The following is a 24,444-nucleotide window of genomic DNA, read 5'->3' on the forward strand; positions in this document are numbered from 1 at the left end:
TTTTCTAATAAAATATAAAAAATTATTTTTATAAAAAAAATATTTTTTTATTTTTTATTTTTTCGGAACAGTGACCAAAAAGTAAGATATTTTTCTTACCATATATATATATATATATATATAGACTATATTTCCCAGCGCTCTCCCAGTCGAGCCGAACCAGACAAGAAAAAAAAAAAAAATTTTTTTTGATTCCCACTTTATCCCCGTTCAACTCGTACACGCACAGAAATTAATATGCGAAAGGTTGTAGGACAACTCCTATTTCAAGCTCGCCGGTTTCCGAGGGGGAGGGGAATCTCAGTGGCATTTGGGGTAAAAAAAGGCAACCGTGGAGCCCTAATTGGAGAACGCGATGACGTGGGAAAGGGTGGGGTATTAGGAGTTGGGAGCTATAGAGGCCACGCCACGGGAAGAAGCAGAGAGAGAGGCGAGAGAGCGGGCGGTGGGGGGGAGGGTGGCGGAGCTGGCTGGCGGCGACGCGGTGGCGGGCGGCGGGGAATGGAAGGAGTGGCGGTGCTGAGGCAACTCGTCGGCCAGATCCAGGAGCTTTGGGAGCTCTACGGCTCGTTCTCTCTCGATCATCCCCACCTCAATCCCAGGCAAGCCCCTTCTTCTATCTTTCTCTCTTTTGATCGATTTTTTTCCCGTTTGTGATGGATGCTTGGGTTGATGGGAGGACGTTTTTTGGGGGTTTCTCCAGTTTGGTTTTGAGGAAAACGAAGAGTCGATCCTTAGTGAAGTAGTTTGTGTACTATATTCTGGTTTGGGAATCGAGAAGTTGCTTAGGGTTCGGCTTTCTTGATGAAAGTGGAGGACTTGAAGGGGTTTATTTTGTTTTGGTATATTTGACTGTGGAAATTTGCCATTCGGTGTTTGAAATTTGAGGGCTTTTTGCGGTCTCCGCGTGTTTGTTGTGGCATTTTGTTGCATGATTGAGGCATCTTTCTGTCTTATTGTCTGGATGAGTGTTTGATTTCAGATTTGCCTTTCTCTTCTTATTGTTCTTATTCTTCACCTATTTGGTCTAGCGATTCTATGAATTAGAAGAATTATGTTTTTAGAGGCACTGTCTTTTATATATAAAGATTTATTGGAGGTTTTGAGTATGGTTGTTTTGATCATACTGTTTGCTTAATGCTAGGTTCATTTAGCTCTTTGCTCTTCATGATGGTGAAACTATCAAATTCTGATAGTTTATAAATTACTGTTGCAAAATTGTTCTGGAATCTGTAGGAAATTTTTTTCCTTTTGATATGCACCCCAACACCCCCCCCCCCCCCCCACCACCAAAAAAAGAAAAGAAAAGAAAAGAAAATTCAAACATAACAAGCCCTCTCAAATTTTTGACTTATTGTTGTAATGGAAATTTCTAAATGATTTCTGCTCCTGTTGCGCATGTCGTAAGAGGCTTTTTTTGCTTTGACATGTGCTCGTTGTAATGTGGTCAACTCCATGAGTTTGATTTATGGGTGTTGTATCAACTGTTGACATTCACAGGAGAAGTCAGTTGATCTGAAGGATGATATAACTTTTCCCTCTTTTTTATTTGTATTGTAAGTTGATATCACAAAGAATAAGTTATTTAGATGCATTGCCCAGCTTCTTTTGTTATTTGAATGCTGAAGCTCATGTTCTTCATGATTCTTTGTAATGTTCAAGGAGTATAGCATAAGTTGACCATTTGTTGAACCAAAGATGTGAATATTTGTCATGCTAATGTGTTTCAAATTCATGATTGATTGGCATACCTTAATGCAGCATCATTAATTTCGTTTCACATTTATAATGCTCAACCCTTGATGTTGAATGATCCTCAACTCTGCATAATTTTTTCAAAGTTTCTTTTCAAACTCCACTTTTGTGTGATTATATATATTTTTTTAAATCTTACTTGACTACAACTTCGTAGGTTCCAGATTGACTTCCACTAGTATAATATTTTACATAAACATACTTTGAGGGCCTCTGCTTTGAAATGAGCAACTGAATGCATCAATAACAAGTATACCAAGGTAAGGGCTTATAGTTATTGACAGTATAATTGCCATTGAGAACTCCTTGATGTTTTGTTTATATTATTATTAGAATAAAATGTAAAAATAACCAAGATGGGAACGAATAAATAGGAAGTTACTAGTTTCAACCAAACCACTTAACTGGTGATAAGCGGGGAAAGAAGAAAGTACCTGAAAAAAGGGGCTCCTGACAACTTTTCTTTATTAAAATAATGCATCCCGTTGCCTTTCCTAACCATGAGCATGCTTTGTCCTTGGTGTCACTTGTCATTGTGTTGGAATATATCTTTGCGGAAGCTCTTCTCTTCCTTTCCTTTCATATCTCCCACCAAAAGGTATGCAATAAGATATTTCAAGCTTTCCTTCATAAGCCCTTCAATTATTGGATGTTACTAAGCTATCCTCTGGCTCCAACCAATCATGTTTCTTTTAATGGGAGAGAATAGCCAATGTTGCAAAAAGCAGCTACCTTGGCCATCTTGATGGTCTGCTAGGTGCAGCTGTCTCAATGCCTTATCATGTTCTGTTGTGTTCAAGTGAGAGGATGATTGATTTATAAATTACTATTAGATATCGCCAAGTTGATCATTGCCATAGCTTACAACTTCTTGTTTAATAAGTTTTATTTCATTTATAAGATATAACTTGCTTTTGGAACTCTCTTTATGTTATTTTTATATAACTTATATTTTGGAATTCCTTTTCCACAAGATGTCCACCTAGGCATCCATCAAGCACCTAGGGCTCTGGGTGGCCCGCTAAAGGCCCATCTACCACCTAGAATCTTTTAAAATATTGAGAATAGCTAAATTTTTGAGAGCATTTAAACTAAAGATTCCAATGAAAATTTGTGGTGTTAAAAGAAATGAGAAAGTTCTTTCTTTCACCTCAAACAATTCATTCTTTGCACTTGGATATGTAACAAGTGTATGTGCAATATGCAATTTGATGATATGATTTGCCCCCATTACATCTAAGACCCATACAGAATGTCACAAGTTAAATGGGCCATAATGCAATAGGCAAGTGCTGGCTGGCCGTCATTTTAACAATGATGTGAGGATGGAAGAGGTTTGTGTGATTTTGGTGGAATAGTGATGATAAGGAAGTTTATAATGATTGTTATCAAGGTATGCCATGCTGTACTGAAATAGGTCGTATGGGGTGTACATTACCATACCAATTCAGTACTGGTATTGTGGTACTGTGGTATTGGGGGCGTATCATTACGCAGTACGCTGAACTGTCTCCCACATCGGGTGTATTGACATAGTGATAGGGTGGCACCAGTACGGGCCTGGTACCGAGACAGCATATCTTGATTGTTATTGAGTAAGGACTTTCAAAAAAATGCTTTCAATGAGTTTACTTACATACCACATGCAATTTGGATAGATGGAAATATGTTGCAAAGAATCAATATGGATGGTAACATTTGAGATGTGATAAAATTATGTTGGAAACTTGATTATCTCAGTTAGCTTATTCTATGAGATCCTAAAAACAAGTATGCAATGGATGGAGAAGTCTTAAGCGTTTGCAATTTGCACCAATAATTGTGCAATTAAATTTAAAGTGCAATTGTTCATAGTATGAATTCATGGGAGACAATGTTAAAAAAAAAAATGATGATAATCTTTCAAACCCAATTTAAGAAATATGCCTGACCTTGAAAATTATCTACCTTAGGTGATTGATGGTATAATTGATGCAGTTAAGAAAGGCAAAACTTTCAGAAATAAATCCTGAGGTGTTAAGCAAGTTTCAATATGCTAGATTTATTAGGTTTGTATTCTAGCTTGCATTTTTTTCCATTAAAATCTAGAATTTTAATTTGGTCATGGTTTGAAGACTTGGTTTCAGCTGAACCAAATGAGTTTAGTTTTGGCATTGCAATCAATAATTTCACTCGTCCATGGTAAATAACTATACACGCTTCGCCTTGTTTTCTACACAATTGTGCCTATTTTATACAAACTTGTGCCTGCTTTCTATACACTTACACCTTATTTTCTGCATTGGCCAGGGAATAAAAGATGAATGGCCTTCAGAACAAGGGATCTGAAAGTAAATGATGGCCAATAGGTTTTGATTGTTAAATTGCAGTCAAAATAGGGGCTGAAAATTAGTTCCCTTAGCATAAATCAGGAATAATGAATGAGACATTATTCCAAACTATCATATATCATTATATCTTTTTAGGACCTTTAGTTGTATTGTTTTTTGGGTTTTGCATCTAGACAATTCAAAAAGTCATGTTTAGAAGATACTATGTTATTGGCAATAAAACATATGTTACCAAAACTTTCTAGGAAGTTAGAGATTTAAGATAGAGAAAACTTTGTCAAATAAATTACATTTTTTATAATGGAATCTTATGTTACAATGTTTCCAATTCTTCTCGAAAATTGCAATTTGCAAACTTCAACTAAAGTCCATAGAAAATGCTTCCTAAAATCTGGTGGAATGACTAAAGGCAAATAACTAGAATAAAGAACCTACATAGCGTATATATGTTACGTTTGGCATCATATCTCTATGCTGGCTGACGCTTTGTAACTGGTTACACTTTCATATGAATTTAGGATGAAATTGGAACATCTGGTTCAGAGCTTCAGGCAGAACTTCAGCTGATGGTTTATGCCCATTTTATTGATTGGGTTCAGAGGTCTTGGATAGCGTATTGGATAAAATCCAGCTATGCACATGTGGCAAATTTAAGGGAGGAGTTGAGCAAATGAACTAAGAGAGCATCCAATGTCAAGATAAAGAGTGGAGGATTGTTGGCATTGATCCTACCTATATAAGCAAAATCAACTATACATGTCAGACCTTTTTCATCTACCATGTGGATTTATCTGGAATGCCGCTACACAAATTGATAAATGTTTTTTTTTTTTTTTTTTCACTCAAGTTTTATATGGGAACTCTTAGTAGTGACAGAAAATGTTTATTAAGGATGAATTTCTGGATACAGAATCCTCTTTTATGCCCAATAAACGTCGTTATTTTCCCTCTATCTATAACATATTTTCGATGGATATGTCAATTAATGTTAATACAGCTGTATTGTTAACAATAGATTCCTAATTCAACTTGTCTTTACCACCTATTAGCAGTCCATAATATTTAACCTTTGATGTTTCAAAAAGAAAAGAGGATGATAGCAGCTAAAAGGCAATACATTTAGTGAAGTGGATATGAAAAAAATAGGGGTGTGCTTATCAAGAATGAAGGGTCCTTGATGGAATTCTTAATCCCATCAACAAGGAGTCCTTTAACAATCAATGCATTCCCTTCAATTGGAGTGTCACATATTCGCTGCAGGTTATGGTACCACAAAAATGCTTTAGATCCATGCTAGAATTTCCTTGGAAAAATTTTAAATTTCATGGCATTGTGATTTGTAGGACTGGAAGAGGGTCGGGTTGGAGCTGGATGACCACAAACCCAAGAATTCAATCCAAATCTGAGTCATTCACTTTTAGTTTAGATCATTATCTATAATAGATCAATTTCTAAAACTAGTTTCTGTTGGGTCCAAATGGAACTACTTGGTTTAGGTTTGATTATGTGCACTCCACGCCTAACTGGACTCATATTCTATTTTATCTGGATTGGATCAAGTCAGGTCCCCTTTTAGGTCCTTTCCATACTGTAGAAGCTAGACCTGGACTTTTGGTGTAAGAATTTTACCCCGTCTCTGACCCATTAACTGCTTGGATTGGATTAAGTCAGGTCTCCTGGAATTTTAATCTATTTTTTATTGGGTGCAATTTGGTCCATTCGAACCTAGTGGTGGAGGCTCCAATTCAACAAGTTAGAATGCCCAACCTGATCAGATTTTGGGTTTTTATTTGAAATCTGTACTCAACCACTATGAACATAGCTGAGAATTCTGTATTAATTATAATGCAATGCATCACCATAATATCATGTAGAATTATGATAAGGCGCAACCATTTTTTTAGAATAGCTCCAAAATAGATTAAAACACATCAAGTGCATGTTTTTGAATTTTTTCCAACTATCATTTTGGTAGTTAGTGTGACGACTTTTTTTTCATAGTTTGCCTCTACTTATTTAAAGTTGTATTTATCTTCTAAATGCATGTGCAGATGGGATTTTACTAATGTAATAATTACAATTTCATTTCTTGTTCTAATGAGCAAATGGTCATCAAGTCGTCCTCTTTCAGGACAGCATATACAAAGAAACCTGTCAATGGTCAAATTTTTAGTGAACCTTTGAATGATAGATGTTTTATTTTTGTTAGTCACTTTTTTCCAATCCCCCATATATCTATTTTATTAGTTAGTCACCTGAGTAATATGATATTGAAGTTGTTCTGAGGCAGTTTTTGGATCTATTATGATGGAACAATTAGGTACCCCAAAAGCCCTTCTTTTATTTTGGAAAACTCTTTGCTAGTGTGACCAAAACCTTTTTTTTTTTGTGCAAATCATAAGATAATTCATTAGGTTGCGTTTGGTGCATCGTCAGGCAATCTTGGAAGGTAATGTGGATTGCCTTTAAGATAAATTGTCACCAATTAAATTGCCAGTAATGTTGATTACTGTGTTTGGTACATGTAGGTAATGTTGCAGTAAAATTACTGAGAATATTGATTGGCATATTTGGTATGACAATCAGATTATCAGTGATATGAAATCAAAATTTTCAAAATCCATTTTTGCCTTGGTGCTCTTCTTTTTCCTTGGTGGTGTGGTTGTGGTGGTGGCGCGGACGCGGTGGGCCGAAGCGTGTGGGGAACCGGGGGCGGGGGTGGGGGGCATAGAGGAGCCAAGGGGTGGTGGGGATGAGCATGGAGAAGCCGCAGGGGGGTGGTGGGGGACAAAGGAGGAGGAGCCGCGGGCAGGCTGGTGGGAGACAAGGGCGGAGGAGCCACAGGCAGGTGGGGGGGTGCAGAGGAGCCACGGGTCAAGGGGGGAGGGGGTGGGTGCGTGTAGAGGAGCCATGGGGGTGGTGGGGATGAGTGCGGAGGAGCTGCGGGAGGGGTGGGGGACGAGGGTGGAGCCGTGGGCAGGGGACAGAGGAGCCATGGGTTCGGGGGGGCAGGCGCGTGCAGAGGAGCCGTCGGGGGTGGTGGGGGACGAGAGCAGAAGAGCCGTGGGCAGGCGAGGGGGGTGGAGCCGTAGGGTGGGGGGAGGGGGCAGGTGCGCGCGGAGCTATGGGTGGCGCCGGGGGAGGGGGTGGTGGGTGATGGGGGAGGGTTGGGCATGGAGAAGCCAAGGGCAGAGGGAGAGAGAAGAGCACTAGCATTGGTGCTCTATGATTTTTTTTGTAGGGTAATTTTGTTCAAAATTTTTATTGCAATATTGCGAAAGAAGTGATAATCTGAATAGCCACCCCTTCCCAAAGCTATTTAGATTGCCTCATAGTAGGCAATGTAGATTGCCAAGGCAATTTAGATTGCCACTCAAAAGATATATCAAACGCAGCAATCTAGTGGGTCCACTTTAAATTGTTGGTAATCTGGATAGATTGCCAGCTACCAAACGCAACCTTAGAATTAATAAGATCGATTTTGATGTCTTATAGTCATTTGAAAGTGTCTTTTATTAGCTTTGCTTAGTTCTATTCAATACAGATAATATTGCCAAGGAAGGGACCCCAATGGATCTCTGTGATCCCATCAATCTTGACTTTTGGGAGCAGGTCTATTAAGTACTTTTTTCATTTACTTTTCTGATATGCATGTATGTAAGGACTGACGTATGCAACATCTGTATATCTACATCTGTCTATATTTATGTATGCAGGTATACCTATTTGTATTCATGGATCTAGATGTATGATTGGAGCTCCATCAAAAGTATTAGCATTATATGATGTAGTTCTTTTTAATGAGAGTTTAGGTTTAGGATGTAGGATTAGATATATCTATGTACATACAAAGGGTTGGAGCTCCACCATGAGTCTAATCATTACGGGATTAGGTTTTCACCTTTACAATGAGAATTTAGGTTTTGATGCAATGACATCACCAATTGATGGCTGTGGCATTTAGGATAGTTCATGTCTACAAATGTCTAGATCACGCTCTCTTGATTGTGTGGGGCCTGCATGGCTGCATCAAGTGCTTGTGGATTGAGACATTTTCTGCTTTGTGGATTGAGTACCTCTCTTTGATGTATTTACTAACCTTGGTACCAAAGACAAGGTGACTCTTACGTTGGTAGTGCATCGTTCGTAATTATATTTTTGGCTGCTGAGATCTATTATCATGCAGCTTACTGGCTTTGCATTTGTTTTACTATCTTACAGCATCTTCCTTGTTAGTTTCCCTTGTTTGTGGGAAGTTAGCATGATAGTTTTCTAGAACACTTGCTTGATGTTGTGCAGGTGTCACCATTGGAAGTTACAAGAATTTCATTGGTTGGATAATAATATTTCTAAGTTGTTATAATGGTTTTTTGACAAGAATTTGATTGGTTTGTGTTTTTTTGCAAACAATGCCTTTTATAGTGTTCTGCTTTCCAATTCTCAAGCGCCCTTATGTTTGTTATTTTTTTCTCTTTTACATTTCCTAGTTGCATAAATTGTTTACATCATTTAAGTAAAAAATATGCAGCTATTTTGTTGGTGCAGTGGCAAATGTTATTTTGTTGGCACAACTGAATATTGGGTTTGAGTCCTATCGAGCAAATAGGATCAAGGTTTTGATCTATTTGGTGACAGCTGACACACAACCTAATATGTTCTTTGGTGAAAAGTTAAAATGGGTAGCAATATCAACATTTTGGTAACCTTTGTTGTAGCCAGCTAGAAATTCAGAGATAAGTTGTTTTAAGTTGATTTGCAGAGAAGTTTAAGAACAATTTGCCCATGAAATTTTTGCTCATACATTTTGATATTAAACAAAAATAAATGGAATTTGGCCAAAATGCATATAATTTGTGAAGTAAATACTTCAGCTTAGTGGCTATTTGATAGAAAACTAAATAATTAATCATTGAAGTTAATTCTAGATGTGGAATTACTGTACAATGAATGTCTGTGTTTTTTTACCGTGGACTGTCACATAATTTCTAAGATTAAAAAGAATCCTAGTCTTTAAAGTCTAGGCAGCAGTGCTGGCACTTGTTAATGACCAAGGCTTTGAGATCTGTATGTCTTATCTACTATAGGATTAGTACAAAAACTCATGTAATGATTTATGAATGTGGGTCAAATGAGATGCTATGACACAACATTTGCAATAAATAATAATCTCTGCCAATCTCTTAATTCTACTGTTTTCATCAGCCTCTCAAGTAATATCCTTTCTGATGCCTATTGTTGTCCAAGGCTTAAAGACGTATGGCTCTTCTGCTGAAACCTTCAGAAGTTTAATACTTGTTCTCCCATTACTTTTGCAGTTTCAGTCCATCATTTTGTGTGTTTCACCACCTGTAGACATGTCAAGTCTATTGTAGCATGTACTTAACCTATTTTGGATGGTATGGAAAGTCTGATTAATGTTTATGTTTTCTGACCCATACCTTCCAAGCAATGATACACAAGTAACCAAGGATTTCATATTACACAGATTGATAGAGCTAAGGATTCTGGAATTATGGATTATTTATTTTGATTTAGAGTTTGTTTTATGAGGCTGGTAATGCAGGCCAAAGTTAAGAAGTCTGCCTTCTCTACCTTGAGCTTATCTTATATTGAAACTTGAAAGATAAGATCAGAGGTTAATTATTCTATAAAAAATTGATATTATAATTATGTCTTTTTGGGAAGCTCATCAGAAGCTATTTTTGTTGATTTCATTCAGATCTTCATTAAAATTGTCACCATACTAATTGTCACTGTTGTTGTTGTTGTTGTTTTCATTGTTGTTATTTTTGCTCTTATTGTGATAGTTTTCTTGTTGATTTGGTTTACATTATCCTTTGGTGCAACTATTTTCACCATTTAAAGGCATGAAGGCATCGTGCATCTGTATTGGCTAATGTCTTAATTCACAAACTTGCCTTTATATGTGCTTTTTTTATTTTTCATTATCATCTTGAATAAGTTATAGATATTACGGATTCCTGAGATTGTTTATGGTATATGCATGTTTTTTTGCTTTCTTGCCAGAATGTAATTACTTTATACATATTGCAGCAATTTACTTCATCAACTGAGCATAGTTACTATATATTAATTTTGTCTTTTTTCCTTCTTGTTTTGGTTTAATATAATGATTATCCTGTATTTCACTAATCTAGGAGTCTCCATGTATTGTTTCTTTTTTCCCCATGGAGTTGAAATATTTGCCATGAGCACAGCTTGGTTTTGGCCTGGAGTCATGAGAAACAGTCTAAAGCTATATTAGGTGCACTTGTGCTTTTTCATATGTTTTATCAGTTTTTAACCTTTGTAACAGTTTGCTGGATGGGTATTCAATCATTGGTTAATATACTGTTACAATATGAAGAAACGAAATAACTGATCTGAGTTTGTGTTAACCACTGATTTTGAACAGATGGTATATACTTGATCTTGATAACAACTCAGTGGAGGATGATTTTTGTGGTCTTATAATGGGAGAGAAGTCCGAGTACCTAAACATGGTGCAAGCTAACAAATCTCCACCTTGCAAGAGATCTCGAAGAGAAAAAAATCGTGAAAGGTCACTTGTTTCAAGTTCAACTCAGATGGAACAACAAATATGGAAAGAATTTCCTGAAGATCTTTTTGAAGCTGTTATTGCAAGACTTCCGATAGCCACATTTTTCCGATTTCGCTCTGTTTGCCGAAAATGGAACTATCTATTGACCTCAAATAGCTTCTCCCAGCACTTTGCTGAAGTACCTCGTGTGCATCCTTGGTTCTATACAATAACTCATGAAGATGTGAACAGTGGAGCCATGTATGATCCTTCTATGGGAAAATGGCACCACCCTTCCATCCCATTTCTGCCTGCAAAGATGATTATTCTTCCTGTGGCATCAGCTGGTGGTCTTGTCTGTTTCTTGGATATAGGCCACAGGAACTTTTATATTTGCAACCCACTAACTGACTCTTTCAAAGAACTTCCACCAAGGTCGGTCCGGGTTTGGTCACGAGTGGCAGTTGGGATGATACTAAATGGGAATACAGCCAGCAGTGGCTACAAAATTGTATGGTTGGGATGTAATGGTGATCATGAGATCTATGATTCAGTACAGAACAGCTGGACACGTCCTGGAATTGTTCCACCAAGCATCAAGCTCCCACTTTCATTAAATTTTAGGTCACAAACAGTATCAATTGGTACCACACTCTACTTTATGCGTGCTGAACCAGATGGCATTTTGTCATATGATGTGGCCACTGGTGTTTGGAAGCAGTTTATCATCCCATCACCGCTGCACCTGACTGACCACACACTTGCAGAGCATAAGGGGCAGGTTATGCTTGTGGGTTTGCTGTCTAAGAATGCTGCCACATGTGTCTGCGTATGGGAGTTACAGAAAATGACTCTCTTGTGGAAGGAGGTGGACAGAATGCCAAACATCTGGTGCTTAGAGTTTTATGGTAAGCACGTAAGGATGACATGCTTGGGCAATCGAGGGTTGCTCATGCTCTCACTGCGGTCAAAGCGGATGAACCGTCTAATTACGTATGACATGTCAAACAAGCAATGGGAGAAGGTGCCAGATTGCATGCTTCCTCGTGGCAGGAAAAGGCAGTGGATTGGATGTGGCACTGCATTTGATCCTTGTCCCACTGCTATGGCCTAACTGCTTCTCTGATTCTGGCGTTAGGTACGAATTATAGCCTTCTAGTGTGTGCATTGCTCCCGCTGATTGTTTTACTGGAAATTTTCTCTCTTTTTGCTGATGCTTTTGATATTGAGTGGTTACAATAACCTCTTCTTTGGTGGTTGCACAAACAAAAATCACATGTTAGCATATTCACATGCCTCATGAGGCATGATTAACTAGCTGTCTTGTCATTCCTCATATCCATGTCTCTGGTTCCTCCGAATTTTCATGTCTGAGAAAAGGTTGCTGCAGTTTCAGAAACAAAAGAGCACCAACCTTATCTGTCTGAAAATGCCATGCCATTTGATTTATATATTCCCAGCGAAGCTTAATATATTGATATATGTTGGTTAGATCTTTTACGATATGCGTGTATAGTAGAAATGTAGTATGTTGAACTATGCTAAGATGACTGCAGTTCAAATTATAGTGTTGTTGGTATGTGCAAATGTTGCCTTCAAAGAGACAAGAATTTGCTCGCTATAATTTACTATAATTTGCTATAATGTTCAATAATGGTAATAATAATATAAATAAAATTGCCTTGCATAATACATATTGTTGTTATCAACAGTAATATACATTATTAATTAATATTTCAATGATATCAAATTGGTACTATTATTCTTATCACATGACAATTAATATATCATATTATAATAATTTACTAACAGATTATATGATATTTTCATATTTCTATTAATATAATAAAATATGATCATCATTTTTATATATTATAACATGTTCATTTTATGATACGTAATATTATATTGTAAATGTTATTATGTTTCATATATACAATATAACATATTAAAATGGGTTTTTGAGCACATTTGCCTCCATAAATTTTGTAATTGAAGATTAATCCCTGCAAACTTTATATTTGCGTATTAATCCCTGCAATTTATTTTGTTGTGCATATTAGTTCTTCTGCTAGAGATCATGAACCAACTTGTGCTTAAGGGTTACCAGAGTTTGGAAATGATGAAGAAAACCTTCCAAGGGGGTTGAAGTGAAAAGGGTAGGAGTTAGGTTATTTTCCTAATGTTTTGATCTCCTATCATCTCCTGCACCTTTTATTTTCTGAAAGTGTTCTCCTTCACTAAGAGGTTATTTTACTGAGAAAAAATGGTTATTTTACTAAGAAAGAAAAGTTTATTTAACTCTCCTGTAAGGCAAAACAGTCATTAAATCAAACTTGTTAATAAAGTACACTGTTACCGAATGAATAAGGAATATTCAGTTCAGGTCTAATTTAGTTAATTTGAGGGACTTCCATGCAATGAGTTATAGTATTGCAGGGATTAATATGCAAGTATGAAGTTTGCAGCAATTAATTCACAAATATGAAATACTCTGGGAATATATGCAAAACACCCTAATATATAATCTAATGTATGTTATGATGGTATAATTATATAATGTACACTACAATAATGTAAAAATGTATCACATCAGTATAATATAATATTGTAGATATAATACATTCTATAATATCTACTATTTAAAGGCCAAAGCCTTCCATTGCTGGACTTGCTCTTTTCAAGCTCCTTTGCAAAGGGACTTGTTAGAATCTTCAATTAGAAGATAGATGTGGAAAGGTGAAGAAGAAAATTGCTCCACAACACGAGGGAGGCTTTGGCATTTGAATCCTCACTCTTCAGTGCACGGAGAAACCCTAATCGTTCATGCTTTCTTGCATATGCATCACACTAGCCAAATACTAGTTATAACAATTATATTATAATAATATACTACTATTTATTAGAATGATATATTGTTATGTAGTAATAAATTATGAAATTCAAAATTATATATTTCTGTCATGTCTAGTCAAACATGTTTTTACTTTTACTGCAAATGCATTCACAAACAGCTGTCAGGTAATTGAAAATGCAGTAATACTAAATACATGTAATGTTGGCATAGTATTCTCGACTAGGGACTAGAGAGGCCCTTAGCTCTATTGGTAGAATCATATAAGTCACGAGTCGACTCGTACGATTCGAAGCTTGATCGAGTCGAACCGAAACGAAAAATTGCAAAAGGGGAGGAATCGTACCTGAATCACGGACTCCTTGGCTGAATTGTGTGACTCGTGGGATTGTCTGATATCGTCGAGTCGGAAAAGGTAAGTCTTGTTCGTTGTTTTTGGAAACCGAAGAGTCAGATTTTGGCAAAAAAGGTAAATCCCGAACCTTTGAACTTCTATTCACGATTGTTTCTCTGTCTTCTCCGACTGCTTCAAGCCTTCAAAGACTAGGGCGAGAAGAGGAAGAGGAAGAGGGCGCGTGGGGAAGAGGAAGCCTCGAAGCCTTCGAAGCATCCCTACGAGTTCGTCGTTGGTCCAGTAGGTACTCGGAAGCTTTTTTTTTTTTTTTTGATTTCTCCGTTTCTCTTCTGATCTTCCTCGATCTCTCTGTTTCTCTTCCCCGCTCTGTTCTTTTCTCCAAAGCCGCCTATGAAGCCTTTTTTTTTTTCATTCGACTAAAGCTTCTCTGTTTCTGTTTCTCTTCCCCACTCTGTTTCTCTTGTCCGAAGTCACCTACCGTCCTACCCTATGAAGCCTTTTCCCCTTTTTTTTATCCGACGAAGCGTTTTCTCGAAGCTTCCCACGAAGCCACCTACGAAGGCTTCATTCGGCTGACCTGTGGTCCATTGTGGCCTGTGGCACCACCGCTTAACAAAAAAAAAAGAAAAATTATTGTTTCCGTGGCACAGCCACTTAACCCAAAAAAAAAAACACACACACGCACACAGTCAATAAAATTAAAATTTTTATTTTTTTAGTGAATAGTGATTTTTTAATAGTTCTTACTTTTTAACAAGGATTACATACTTTACAATGGAATTGTGTACCATTGTTTTATTGAATAATGGCACCTAGAAGAAAATTTAAAGTTGTGGATCCAACTTGGAATCATTGTAAAAAATTTGATGATGGTAAAGGAGGCAATGGAAATCGATTATATTTTTTATCATTTTTATAATGTTAATTTTGTTTTTATGCTAATATTTATTATTTTATAAAAAATTGAATTTGTTACTGAATCTTACGATTCGAGTCACAATTCGAGTCGCGATTCGAGTTAAGGCATGAGTGATTCACGAGTCGAATCCTGATTTGACAACTTCGGCACTTAGTCTCTCTATTTCACGGAATCACAGAAGATGTTGGAGTACGCTAACATAAAATGCTTCAGAATATGGCTTCTGTTTTTATTGTTTTTATTTGCTAGTATTCATAATTGGCATCTAGAGTTTGTTATATCAATGTCTTGTTTATTTTCAACTTGTGCCTTAGAAAAATGGGTGATTCCTCCCAAGGACAAATATCGCCTTGTGTGTTCATTATATACACTTTTTGTAGATCTCTCGCATCAGTTCAAATTGCATAATCAATAAATTGTTCATCCTATTCCAATCTTCAAGTTACATGGGAAGCATCGCCACAAAGAATTGTAGGCTGACAACTGGCTGTATGATTATATCAAACTTTAATGAATTTATTTGATTCATACAGTGATCCCATAGACATTGGATGCAACTTGCAGGTTTTGACAATATTTAGTACATTTGTTGCATGGCGCATTTCCACAACGGACATTTCATTCTTCAAGTTTTGGATCATATTCTCTATGCTTATTTTCTGGTTGAAGTGGCAAGTGCTTTTTAAAATCTCCAATATGTTAGATGCCGCTGGTGGTTCGTTGATTGATTTTTTTCACCCTAACATCTATCATGAAGTGTCTTTGTTGACATCCGACGTCTCTAAGAGTTTACTCAGAAAGAATATGTGGCCTATTTCAAGTGTTCTGAGTACATTGCTTAATTTGCAAGTCTTGTTTGGCTTTGATAACGGTCATGTTGGATACAAGCTAGTTCCATTGTCATTAAGAAATGGCTGGTTTAGGGAAGATGGAAAACACCGTTGCCATGTGTTGAAGGTCAGGATCCCCTCTAGCATGCCTATGCATAATGTTTTCATCCTGCATCTTGGCCTCTCAACATATAGTCACTTCCTCTTTTGCTTCCTTTTCTATATAACGTTTGTAAATTCATGTCTATTTTTTCCAAGGCAAGCGACTAGATCTGTAGAGAAACTAGAATTGTTTGTGATCGTTGGGAATGATTTTTTTGATTTCATCAGTTTTATTCTTATTATAACTTGTTCTAAGTGCAAGTGCAGTAGAGGCTTCTTTCCTTCTATAAAATCAATCTTACACCAAACTAATGCGATCGTTGGTTATGCAGATTTTATGATTCCAAGACTGCAAACACAAGCAATTCGTCTTTTGTGGAAGGATTTAATCTTGCCAGCTTATTATCAAATTTAATACATTCTTACTCAAAACTGTGGTTAAACTCTGAGGTATACTGACTGCAGTGCTCTTGAGCTCATGCCTGGATTTACTTACTGTCCTAAGCGGAATAAATGGGTTAAATGAAGCTTACATGTGAAATGCTTCCAAGGACGGTCTTTTTTTTAGTTGTAAATGTTGCTTTAAGACATTCAACTTTGTTTCCTAATAATCTCTTTGGTATTTTCCTTGAGTTTGGAACCATGATGGTCGAGCTTGCTTTATCTGCGGTTTGGCTTGTGCTCTTCCCAATTTCCTGTTGCAGTAGATGTTCTTGCTTCATGGATCACTTTTTGATTAATTTTACTCTCTAAGTCATGATGGTTGCATTTACAATTTGCCTTTTGAATTATATGTATGTGGTTTTGACAAGGATCTATTCTTGGCCAAGGTTGTAAGCACCTTCCGCCTTGAGCTGATGACTTGTGGTTGGATAATCCGGCAGAATTTTAGACGGAATTTTTCGCTAGATCCTTAGTATATCAACCCAACACCCTACCTCTCTCGGCGTGAATTTTGTGAATAGGCAAAATAGGATCTCCATGTTTTTTTTTTTTTTTTTCCTTTATTCTTTTTTTTTTTACAAACTAATAATTTAGGCAGGTGTTCAGATGATGCAGGCTGGGCCGGCTAACAGGTGGAATATTCAAACTTGCTCTCAATATTATTATTATTAGATCTTCTCTAGGTTCATTTTGATCCGTCATTAGGTCATCATGAATCTTAAGAATTTTTTCGAGATTACATTGAAAGTGGGGTTGAGCTTTATTTGGTTTCAGCTCAACTCGTCAAATAGCTGTTCTAGGCTGCCAACATGTTGGTTGACTTTGATACTTTTGATCAATATGTCATCGATATAAATTTTCATATTGCATTCGGTCTGATGTTTGATATGTAACTCTTGTATTTTTTAATTTAAAAAATATTATTTTATAACAATATAGACTTTTGTCGATTATAAATATTGTCTTCTCATCTTCGAGGACCATCCAAATCTAATTTTAGCTAGAGAAGGCACCTATGAAGCTTAGGAGTTGGTGTTCCGAGGTAGCATTTATAAGCTTATCGATCCTCGGAGAGGGGAAGTCATCTTTCGGACAGATTTTATTAAGGTCGGTGTAGTCGATTCAAATTCATCATTTGTCATTCGTCTTTTTTATCATGATGACGTTGGCGATTCACTCTGGATAATGGGCTTCTCAAATGAATCTTATCATTAGAACTTATCAATTTTTTTCTTAATCGCCGATCATCGGTCGGAGGTGAAACTTCTTTTCTTTTATTGGATAGGGCGACAGCTTGGATCCACGTTTAACCTATGGACAAAAACATTAGAAGGTATATCTGGCATGTCTAACACTAATCAGACGAAGATATCCTTATGGGCATGTAGTAATGATATTAGTCGATCTTTGAGGTTCGGTGCTAATTTTGCTCTGGGTTGGATGGTCCTGCTCGGATCATCACTAAGTGGAACAACTACAAGCTACTTGGTCGGCCACCTTGGGCCTCCCTTGCTTATGGTCTTCAATCAACAGAGCTTCTACTAGACACTTTCCTTTTATTGTCTCCAAGAAGCACTAACAAGCCAATACTTGGTCTCCTTGTATTTCACTGACTCCATTCCGATGTTGCTTTAGTTGTGGTGGATAGATTATCAGTGAGAAGCAGTGGAGTTGTGAGCTTTCGTTTGCACCATACTCTTCTTTCTGTTAAAACAGGCTTAGGTCCTTCCTCTAGCATCAATCTTATTGTTGCAAGTCTCTAATGTAATGCTGGAGTCGGACGCCATCCGAAAAGCGAGATTATCGGAGGGAACTTGCAAAGAAAGTGCATACTCACTAGGGGTTTTTCATTGGGGGATCTTTTGATGTTTAAGTTAGTCAGAGCTTGAGATCAATAGAGAAAAGAGAAGAGTGGAAGAGAGAGTAAGGATGTGCTATTCTCTTTTTCGATTGAGCTTATCTGAGAGTCTCCTTGATACCTTTTTATATAAAGATAGAGCCATAGATAGTTTAGTCGGAATCTCGAGGCCATTATGCTTGATCCCTTAGGCCACTAAGCAATGCACACTCTGACAGGTCGTTAAGATAGGGGATCTCCCCACCATCGTGCACATCAAAGTTGTTAGGTGGTTGCAGATTACCTCCACAATAAGTAAACACAGGATCGAGGTCTCGGGGGCTTGTGCCTATGTTCGAGGTGGTTCCATTGAATTGGCTTGGATGTGTTTCAAGGAGGAGGGTTCCGATCAGCAGATTACCTCCACAACAATCACCAAATGAAAGCTAGTTCATTCTGAAAGATGTTCGAGCCGGATCAAATTAGCTTTTGTTTTGTCTTATAGATGTTCAAGTCTCTTAAGATTTGAGTCAATAACTTATCTCTTCATCTCGTCACCCTGATTATTTGACAAATAATCAGTTCTTATGCATCAATCGCATGATAATTGTACAATGAAAATGGCCCTTCAATATGGTAGCCATGACTTAAATAATCAAACCCCAAAGAAATATAATGAAGAGAATAACCAGAATTGAAAACTTCATTATTATCATTGAAGAAAATAGCAATCGGCTTTACATTATCATTACAAAGTGGAGCCTTGATAGCATTTTTACAAATACACTAAAGGAGAGTCTAGTGCTCTCCCAATGCAACAAATGTTGCACATTGAAGATGCCAGATATCAAAAAAAAAAAAAGTATATTTCGTCGGTTGGCCCTCTTTATTCCCTCTTTTTGACAAGAAGAAAAAATTAATGCTGTTCATCTTGTCCTAAACTCAGTGAAGCTATGTTTTTCTTTACTATTCATTTTCTCTTATATGCAATGAAGCTCAATTTTTTCTGAAAGATAAAAGCCACGTGTCATTCATTTAGTAGTTGGTTTGTCTTTTTCTTTTTTTTGGACTGCTGGATAATGTGATACAGCAGATAGTGCCTTACATTTTAAAAGTATTGACTGCCATGTAAGAGGAGACGATAATAGTAGCCTTTGTGTCGAGCTTTGATGGCTTGAAGAGGAAAAAAAGAAAAAAAAATATGGAGTGGGGATCAGAATGGGAAGCCTCGCATGCTATGTCATCATACTAGTAGTAAGGGCATTTCCAATGATGGAAAGGAAAGATCATCTCAATATGCGAAAATATTCCTCAAGCTTTTGATAAATATTTTTTTATTGTATTTTATCCTTCCTTTTTTGAACTCATCAAGTTGTTTGGGGGTTGCTGTAGATATATTGGAGCCATCTGTTTCCCTTAGTGCATTGTTTGAGTAAGGGTGGATGATGTTGATCTTATGTTTGCTGTTCTTTCTCTTTCGAAAGTTTATTTCCATCAGGAGATTGCTACCGAAGAAACAACAGCCTTCCTCTTCTCTTGCTGCATCATGTGGAAGAGAAAGGACTGCTGTTGAGAGTGGAGAAAAGGGTAAGTTTAAGATGCTTGGGTTATTGTGAATGATTATAGGATAATCTGAGAAGGATGAAAAAAAGGATGTGTAGTGGCGGTGTTAACGGTCCAGAGATGGATTGTTATGCTGGATGGGTGTTGTTACAGTGGTTGAGATAGTCATCACTACAATCTTAGTCACTGTTATAGAGATTAACATGGTTATTGGGTCAGTGATCAGTGAGCAAATATGTGATGGACTTATGTTGACTCTATATATATACAAAAAAGCACATAATGTTCTATGTGAGGATGTGTGGGGGTGCTATGATTTTTGAAAAAAAAATGCATAATGGTATGTGTAGGGAAACAAGGATTGTTTCGATTTTTTTTTAAAAAAATCGGATAATATTTTATGTAGGGTTGCATGGATCCAAATTTTTTTCAGGTGATCGGTGGAGTGTACAACATTGGCTTGCTTCCACGATGGAGGTGGAGAAAATAGGTGGGATTAGGGTTTTGGTTGGAGGAGGAAGAAGGATTTTAGGAAATGGAGTGGGAGGAGGAATAGAGAACTTTTTTTCTTTGGAGGAGGTTGCTATCATAGCATGGAAGCCTTCCTCTTGCCGTTACGTAGGGTAGGGATGAATAGATGGAGAGAGTAGAACAAAGGTTGTAAGAGGATAGCCATGGAAGAAGAAAGAGGGGATCCAAGGTTTGGATATTAGAAGAGGAGTGGGAGATGAAAAAAAGATTTTTTTTATAGGAGACAAGAAGGAAACATACCGAATAATAAGCGATGATCTTTGTGCCACCGTTGCTCGCTCCATCTTATTGGTCGATGAGGAGGATGTTTGTGGGGTTGGTGTTTCAATGAAAGAAAGAGGAAAGAGAAATTTTATAGAGGATTGAAGAGCAAGATTTTGGATTTTTTATATATGGAATGGAGAGGTAGTTTGTGATCACCTTCCTCCACCATTATGGTGAATAGGGCTGGAACCAGGCTTGAGATGGCCTGAGGCCCATCAGGCCAGCCCGACTTTGGGCCAGGCTTCGGGCTAAGCCCGAAGCGATTCAGGTCGGGCTTGGGCTCAATTATAGAGCCCATTTATATTTCGGGCCGGATTCGAGTATATGTTTGGCCCGGCCCAGGTCCAGCTCAGGCCCGAAGTCCAGTCTGATTAGGCCTGGACTTGAAATCTTGTTCCTTCCACTCTGTCTGTACCTGTTTGCCTTCTCCAAGAACTCTCTGAACCTCCTCAACCTCCCCCACTCCATCCCCTCCCTTGACCCTACCTCCCCTCACCACCGCCTCGCCTTTGGCTCCGACGTCTGCTTTCTTTTCATTCCCTCCATCCTCCTTGACTATGCCACCTCTGTCCGTGAGATCACCCTCCTCAATCACCTGGGCCCGAAGTCCAGTTGCATCCACGGCTCCATTTGCTTGCCTTCTCCGAGAACGCCATCGACCTCCTCGACCTCTCCCACTCCGTCCCCTCTCTCGACCCTTCCTCCCCTCATCGCTGCCTCATCCTCGGTTCCGATGTCCGCTCCCTCTTCACCCACTCCTCCGCCTTCCTCCTCGATCGTGCTGCCTCCACCTATGATATCACCCTCCTCAACCCCCTCTCTATCTAGTCCCACCCCTTCGGCAAACCATTCTACACATCCTCCACAGGATCAATGTTGGAGTCGGCATCGACATCGAGCCCACACGCAATGAAGACCCTGCCCTCTTCATTGTCGGTGCCATCCAATCCCAGAAGCTCGCCGTACTGGCAATCTTGGGCCTTCAATTCCTTCCCGATGGTGATATCAAACTCCTCTGTGACGCCGTCGTCGACCTCATCTACGAGCTTATTGTCTATGACGACCTCATCCACGACCTCATCCGTGTCATGGTCTATAGGTTCCACGAGAATGAGCACGGTGAGGTCGTCACCAAGAACCGCTGTGATGACCTCGAGCCCTACTTAGGCCTCCACTATCCTTCCATCAACATCCCTCAGGCCTCCCGCATTTTTTTCAAATAGAGCCGCATCTGGATGATCGCCTACTACAATGCCGTCCCCATTTGGATGATCCAAGATGAGAGTGGAGAGCCTGACACAGCCGCTCCGCCTCTCAGGTTGGCCCAATCGAGCTCAGGCCAGCTTTTTCGTAAAATTATTGGGCCTAAGCCCGACCCGAAGCCCCAAAAATTTTTTTGGCCCGGGCTCGAGTAGGGATATGGCTTGGCCCAGTTCCACCCCTAATGGTGAAGGAAATGTAAGTGCCGTCAGTGGTCAGCCAAAAAAAATTCACCATTATTTTCGGTTGGAGGGAGGAGTCAAAGGAGTTAGGGTTAGTTTAGAGAGGAAAGGGTGCTATTCTCTGCCCATAAATGGGGCACATGGTGGTTAGCGCCTGGTACCCCTTTATATATATATATATAATTGTGATTAGATGCATAAAGATAAGTTACTTCATTTTATGTGGGTAGTTGCATAATTTTGTGCATAGATATATTAAAAAATATATTTTTTATTATATTTTTTCTTTATTATTTGGTGTGAATATTGTTTTATGCTGATGGTTGCATTTTTTTATGTGAAAATCAGAAAAACAAATTCAAAAGATTTTTATATTTTTTTAAAAAAATAACACATTTCTTTCTAGAAAAATAATTTTTTTATTTGCCTACGTTGCATGATTTGTCTTTGTTTTTGTGGATCCATGTAGATGCAAAACATAGGATTTAGGATAGACTTAAATGAATTTTTTTCTATATGCATGATTCTAAAGTTGATTTGTTAATCCAATAATTTTTTATTTTATTTGTTATTTTCATAAAGCATGAATTAAAAATATATATTTTTTTACTAGATGATTGTTGCAAATAGTTTGCTAGTTTATTTATTGAAACTTGGTTACAGCTATTAATTTTTCTTTTCATTGTCTTTATGGAATAAATGGTTCTTTATTCTCTTCAATTGCCATAAAATTCAATTTGAGAATGATGAATTCAATTTGTAGTCTATCTTCTTTGGATGATTTAATATATTTTTTTGCAAAAAAAGGATTAAACCGAAGTTAGTTATTTTTTGTAGATGGCTCTATAATATTAACTTAAACTATTTCATAGTCTTCTATGCAAAGTATTTGCAATGTTCTACTCTTTGTTTTTATACATGTAAATGTATAATCCATATAGAGGAGGTTATATGCTAGATTGATATATATATTTTGATACGATTTTCCAAGTTCTAATGTAGTTTTTGGTGGTTTATCATGAATTAATGTATAATTTGCTAAAACATGTATTAAAGTTTGTTTAGGAGATGAGTTTAACTAATAATTTGACCAAATATTATTAATAGAGCATGTGGAAAAATAAAAATGCCTTCTTGGATTATATCATTGGATTAAAAATATATTTTACTAATTTTATATCTTTTTGTCATTGAATAATTAATTTTTAATTAATTATCATGGCAAAAATAGAATTAGTCAAAATATTATCAAAAATTATGCTGCAAAAAATACCTGATAGATTAGAATTTCCTAAACCAATATATGAAATAGAGGTTTGAGATAATGGGTTGTAGAGATCATATATAGAAATTGTGCGGAGTAGAATAATAAGTCGTCTGAAGTTCTTAAAACTTGGAGATATTCGATGAATGATTAGAGCAAATCAAATGAAATTGCTGTAGAATTTGTGATAACCAGATTAAAGAAGAAACTTAAATTTAAAATCAAAGATTTCAACTTGAAACATAAAAATTATTATATATATAAGATTTTAAATGATGATGAAGATCTTGAGTATGAGTATAGATAATTACATTGAGAATATGACCAATTGGTTGATATATATAAAAAAGGTTGATTGATCGGTATACTAAACTAGAAAAGAAAGTTAAAAAATATAGAAAAATATGTCATCCATATGCAGAATCATCAATTGGCAAGAATATTATCTAGGACTATTTGATGCATTTTTTTGTGTATTACATTAGAACCTGCTCAAAAAAATTTCTCACGTCTAGTTTTGTATTTTGTATTTTATTCTTTGCTATAAGAAGTTCATCCTTTTTTTGGCGTGTGTCTAAAAATTAGTTGTAATATGTTTTGGTTTGCTTAGTGAATTTAGACATATTTTGGCAATCAATAAAGATTATATTAATTTTTTATGATTTTTTATTTTGAGTATTGTATCATTTTTTGATAGATCGTTCTATTGATGTTTTAGAAGATTGACTCATGATATAGTATTAAAATTATCTTAGATCTTACAAACTATTAACTAATTCATTGTAAAAATTTTTTAACTTAAAAGATAAATATCTTTATAAAGAAATTGTACTAAATTCAGTTTTATTGTTATTTGTAGGTGATTCTATGTTCAAGTTCAATTTGTTTGGTGTAGTTATTGTAAAAAGTATTTATCATATTATTCAAGTTCAATTTGTTTGGTGCAATTATTGTACAAGGTATTTATCATATTCTACTTCTTTTTTTCTACACTTTTAAATTAAAAAAATGAAATATTGATTATATTTTTTATTTTATTATATTATGTATTATTGGAGTAGAAAATTAAGTAGTATTTTCCTTTATAACTTCTATGCTATTTTTTCCATTTGTATTTGTTTATATTGTATTCATATCAATTAATCATTTTTAGCTCATAAAATAATTTATAATATAAAAAAGTTTTTCTCAAGAATTTAGCTTTGAATTATTTTATTTATGTTTATTTTATTTTTAATTTTATTAAATTTTTAGATATAATTATTTTTATTCAAAAAATAGAATAGATTCAGAAGAAATAGATAGGAAGAATAGAATATAAAAAAATGAATATCATAGCTCAACAAAAAACTCAAAGATTATTGAAAAAAAGAATTGTTCAGCCAATATTGCTAGAAAAAGCAAACTGTACAC

At 36.6% G+C, this 24,444-nt stretch overlaps 1 protein-coding gene and 1 long non-coding RNA gene across 2 annotated transcripts; both read left to right on the top strand.

The window, feature by feature from the left end:
- Positions 1-423: 423 nt before the first annotated feature.
- On the top strand, positions 424-16,318 carry LOC105048989 (F-box only protein 6). Its single transcript, XM_010928518.4, has 3 exons — positions 424-602; positions 10,501-11,764; positions 16,019-16,318. Exons 1-2 carry the CDS (start codon positions 502-504, stop codon positions 11,738-11,740), a joined length of 1,341 nt encoding a protein of 446 aa, XP_010926820.1. The 5' UTR covers positions 424-501; the 3' UTR covers positions 11,741-11,764; positions 16,019-16,318.
- On the top strand, positions 1,339-5,018 carry LOC140859405 (uncharacterized). Its single transcript, XR_012142860.1, has 2 exons — positions 1,339-2,015; positions 4,604-5,018. It is a non-coding gene; the product is annotated as an uncharacterized lncRNA (long non-coding RNA).
- Positions 16,319-24,444: the final 8,126 nt, after the last annotated feature.

This window comes from Elaeis guineensis, chromosome 7 (assembly GCF_000442705.2).
Source record: "Elaeis guineensis isolate ETL-2024a chromosome 7, EG11, whole genome shotgun sequence".
Classification (NCBI taxonomy): domain Eukaryota; kingdom Viridiplantae; phylum Streptophyta; class Magnoliopsida; order Arecales; family Arecaceae; genus Elaeis; species Elaeis guineensis.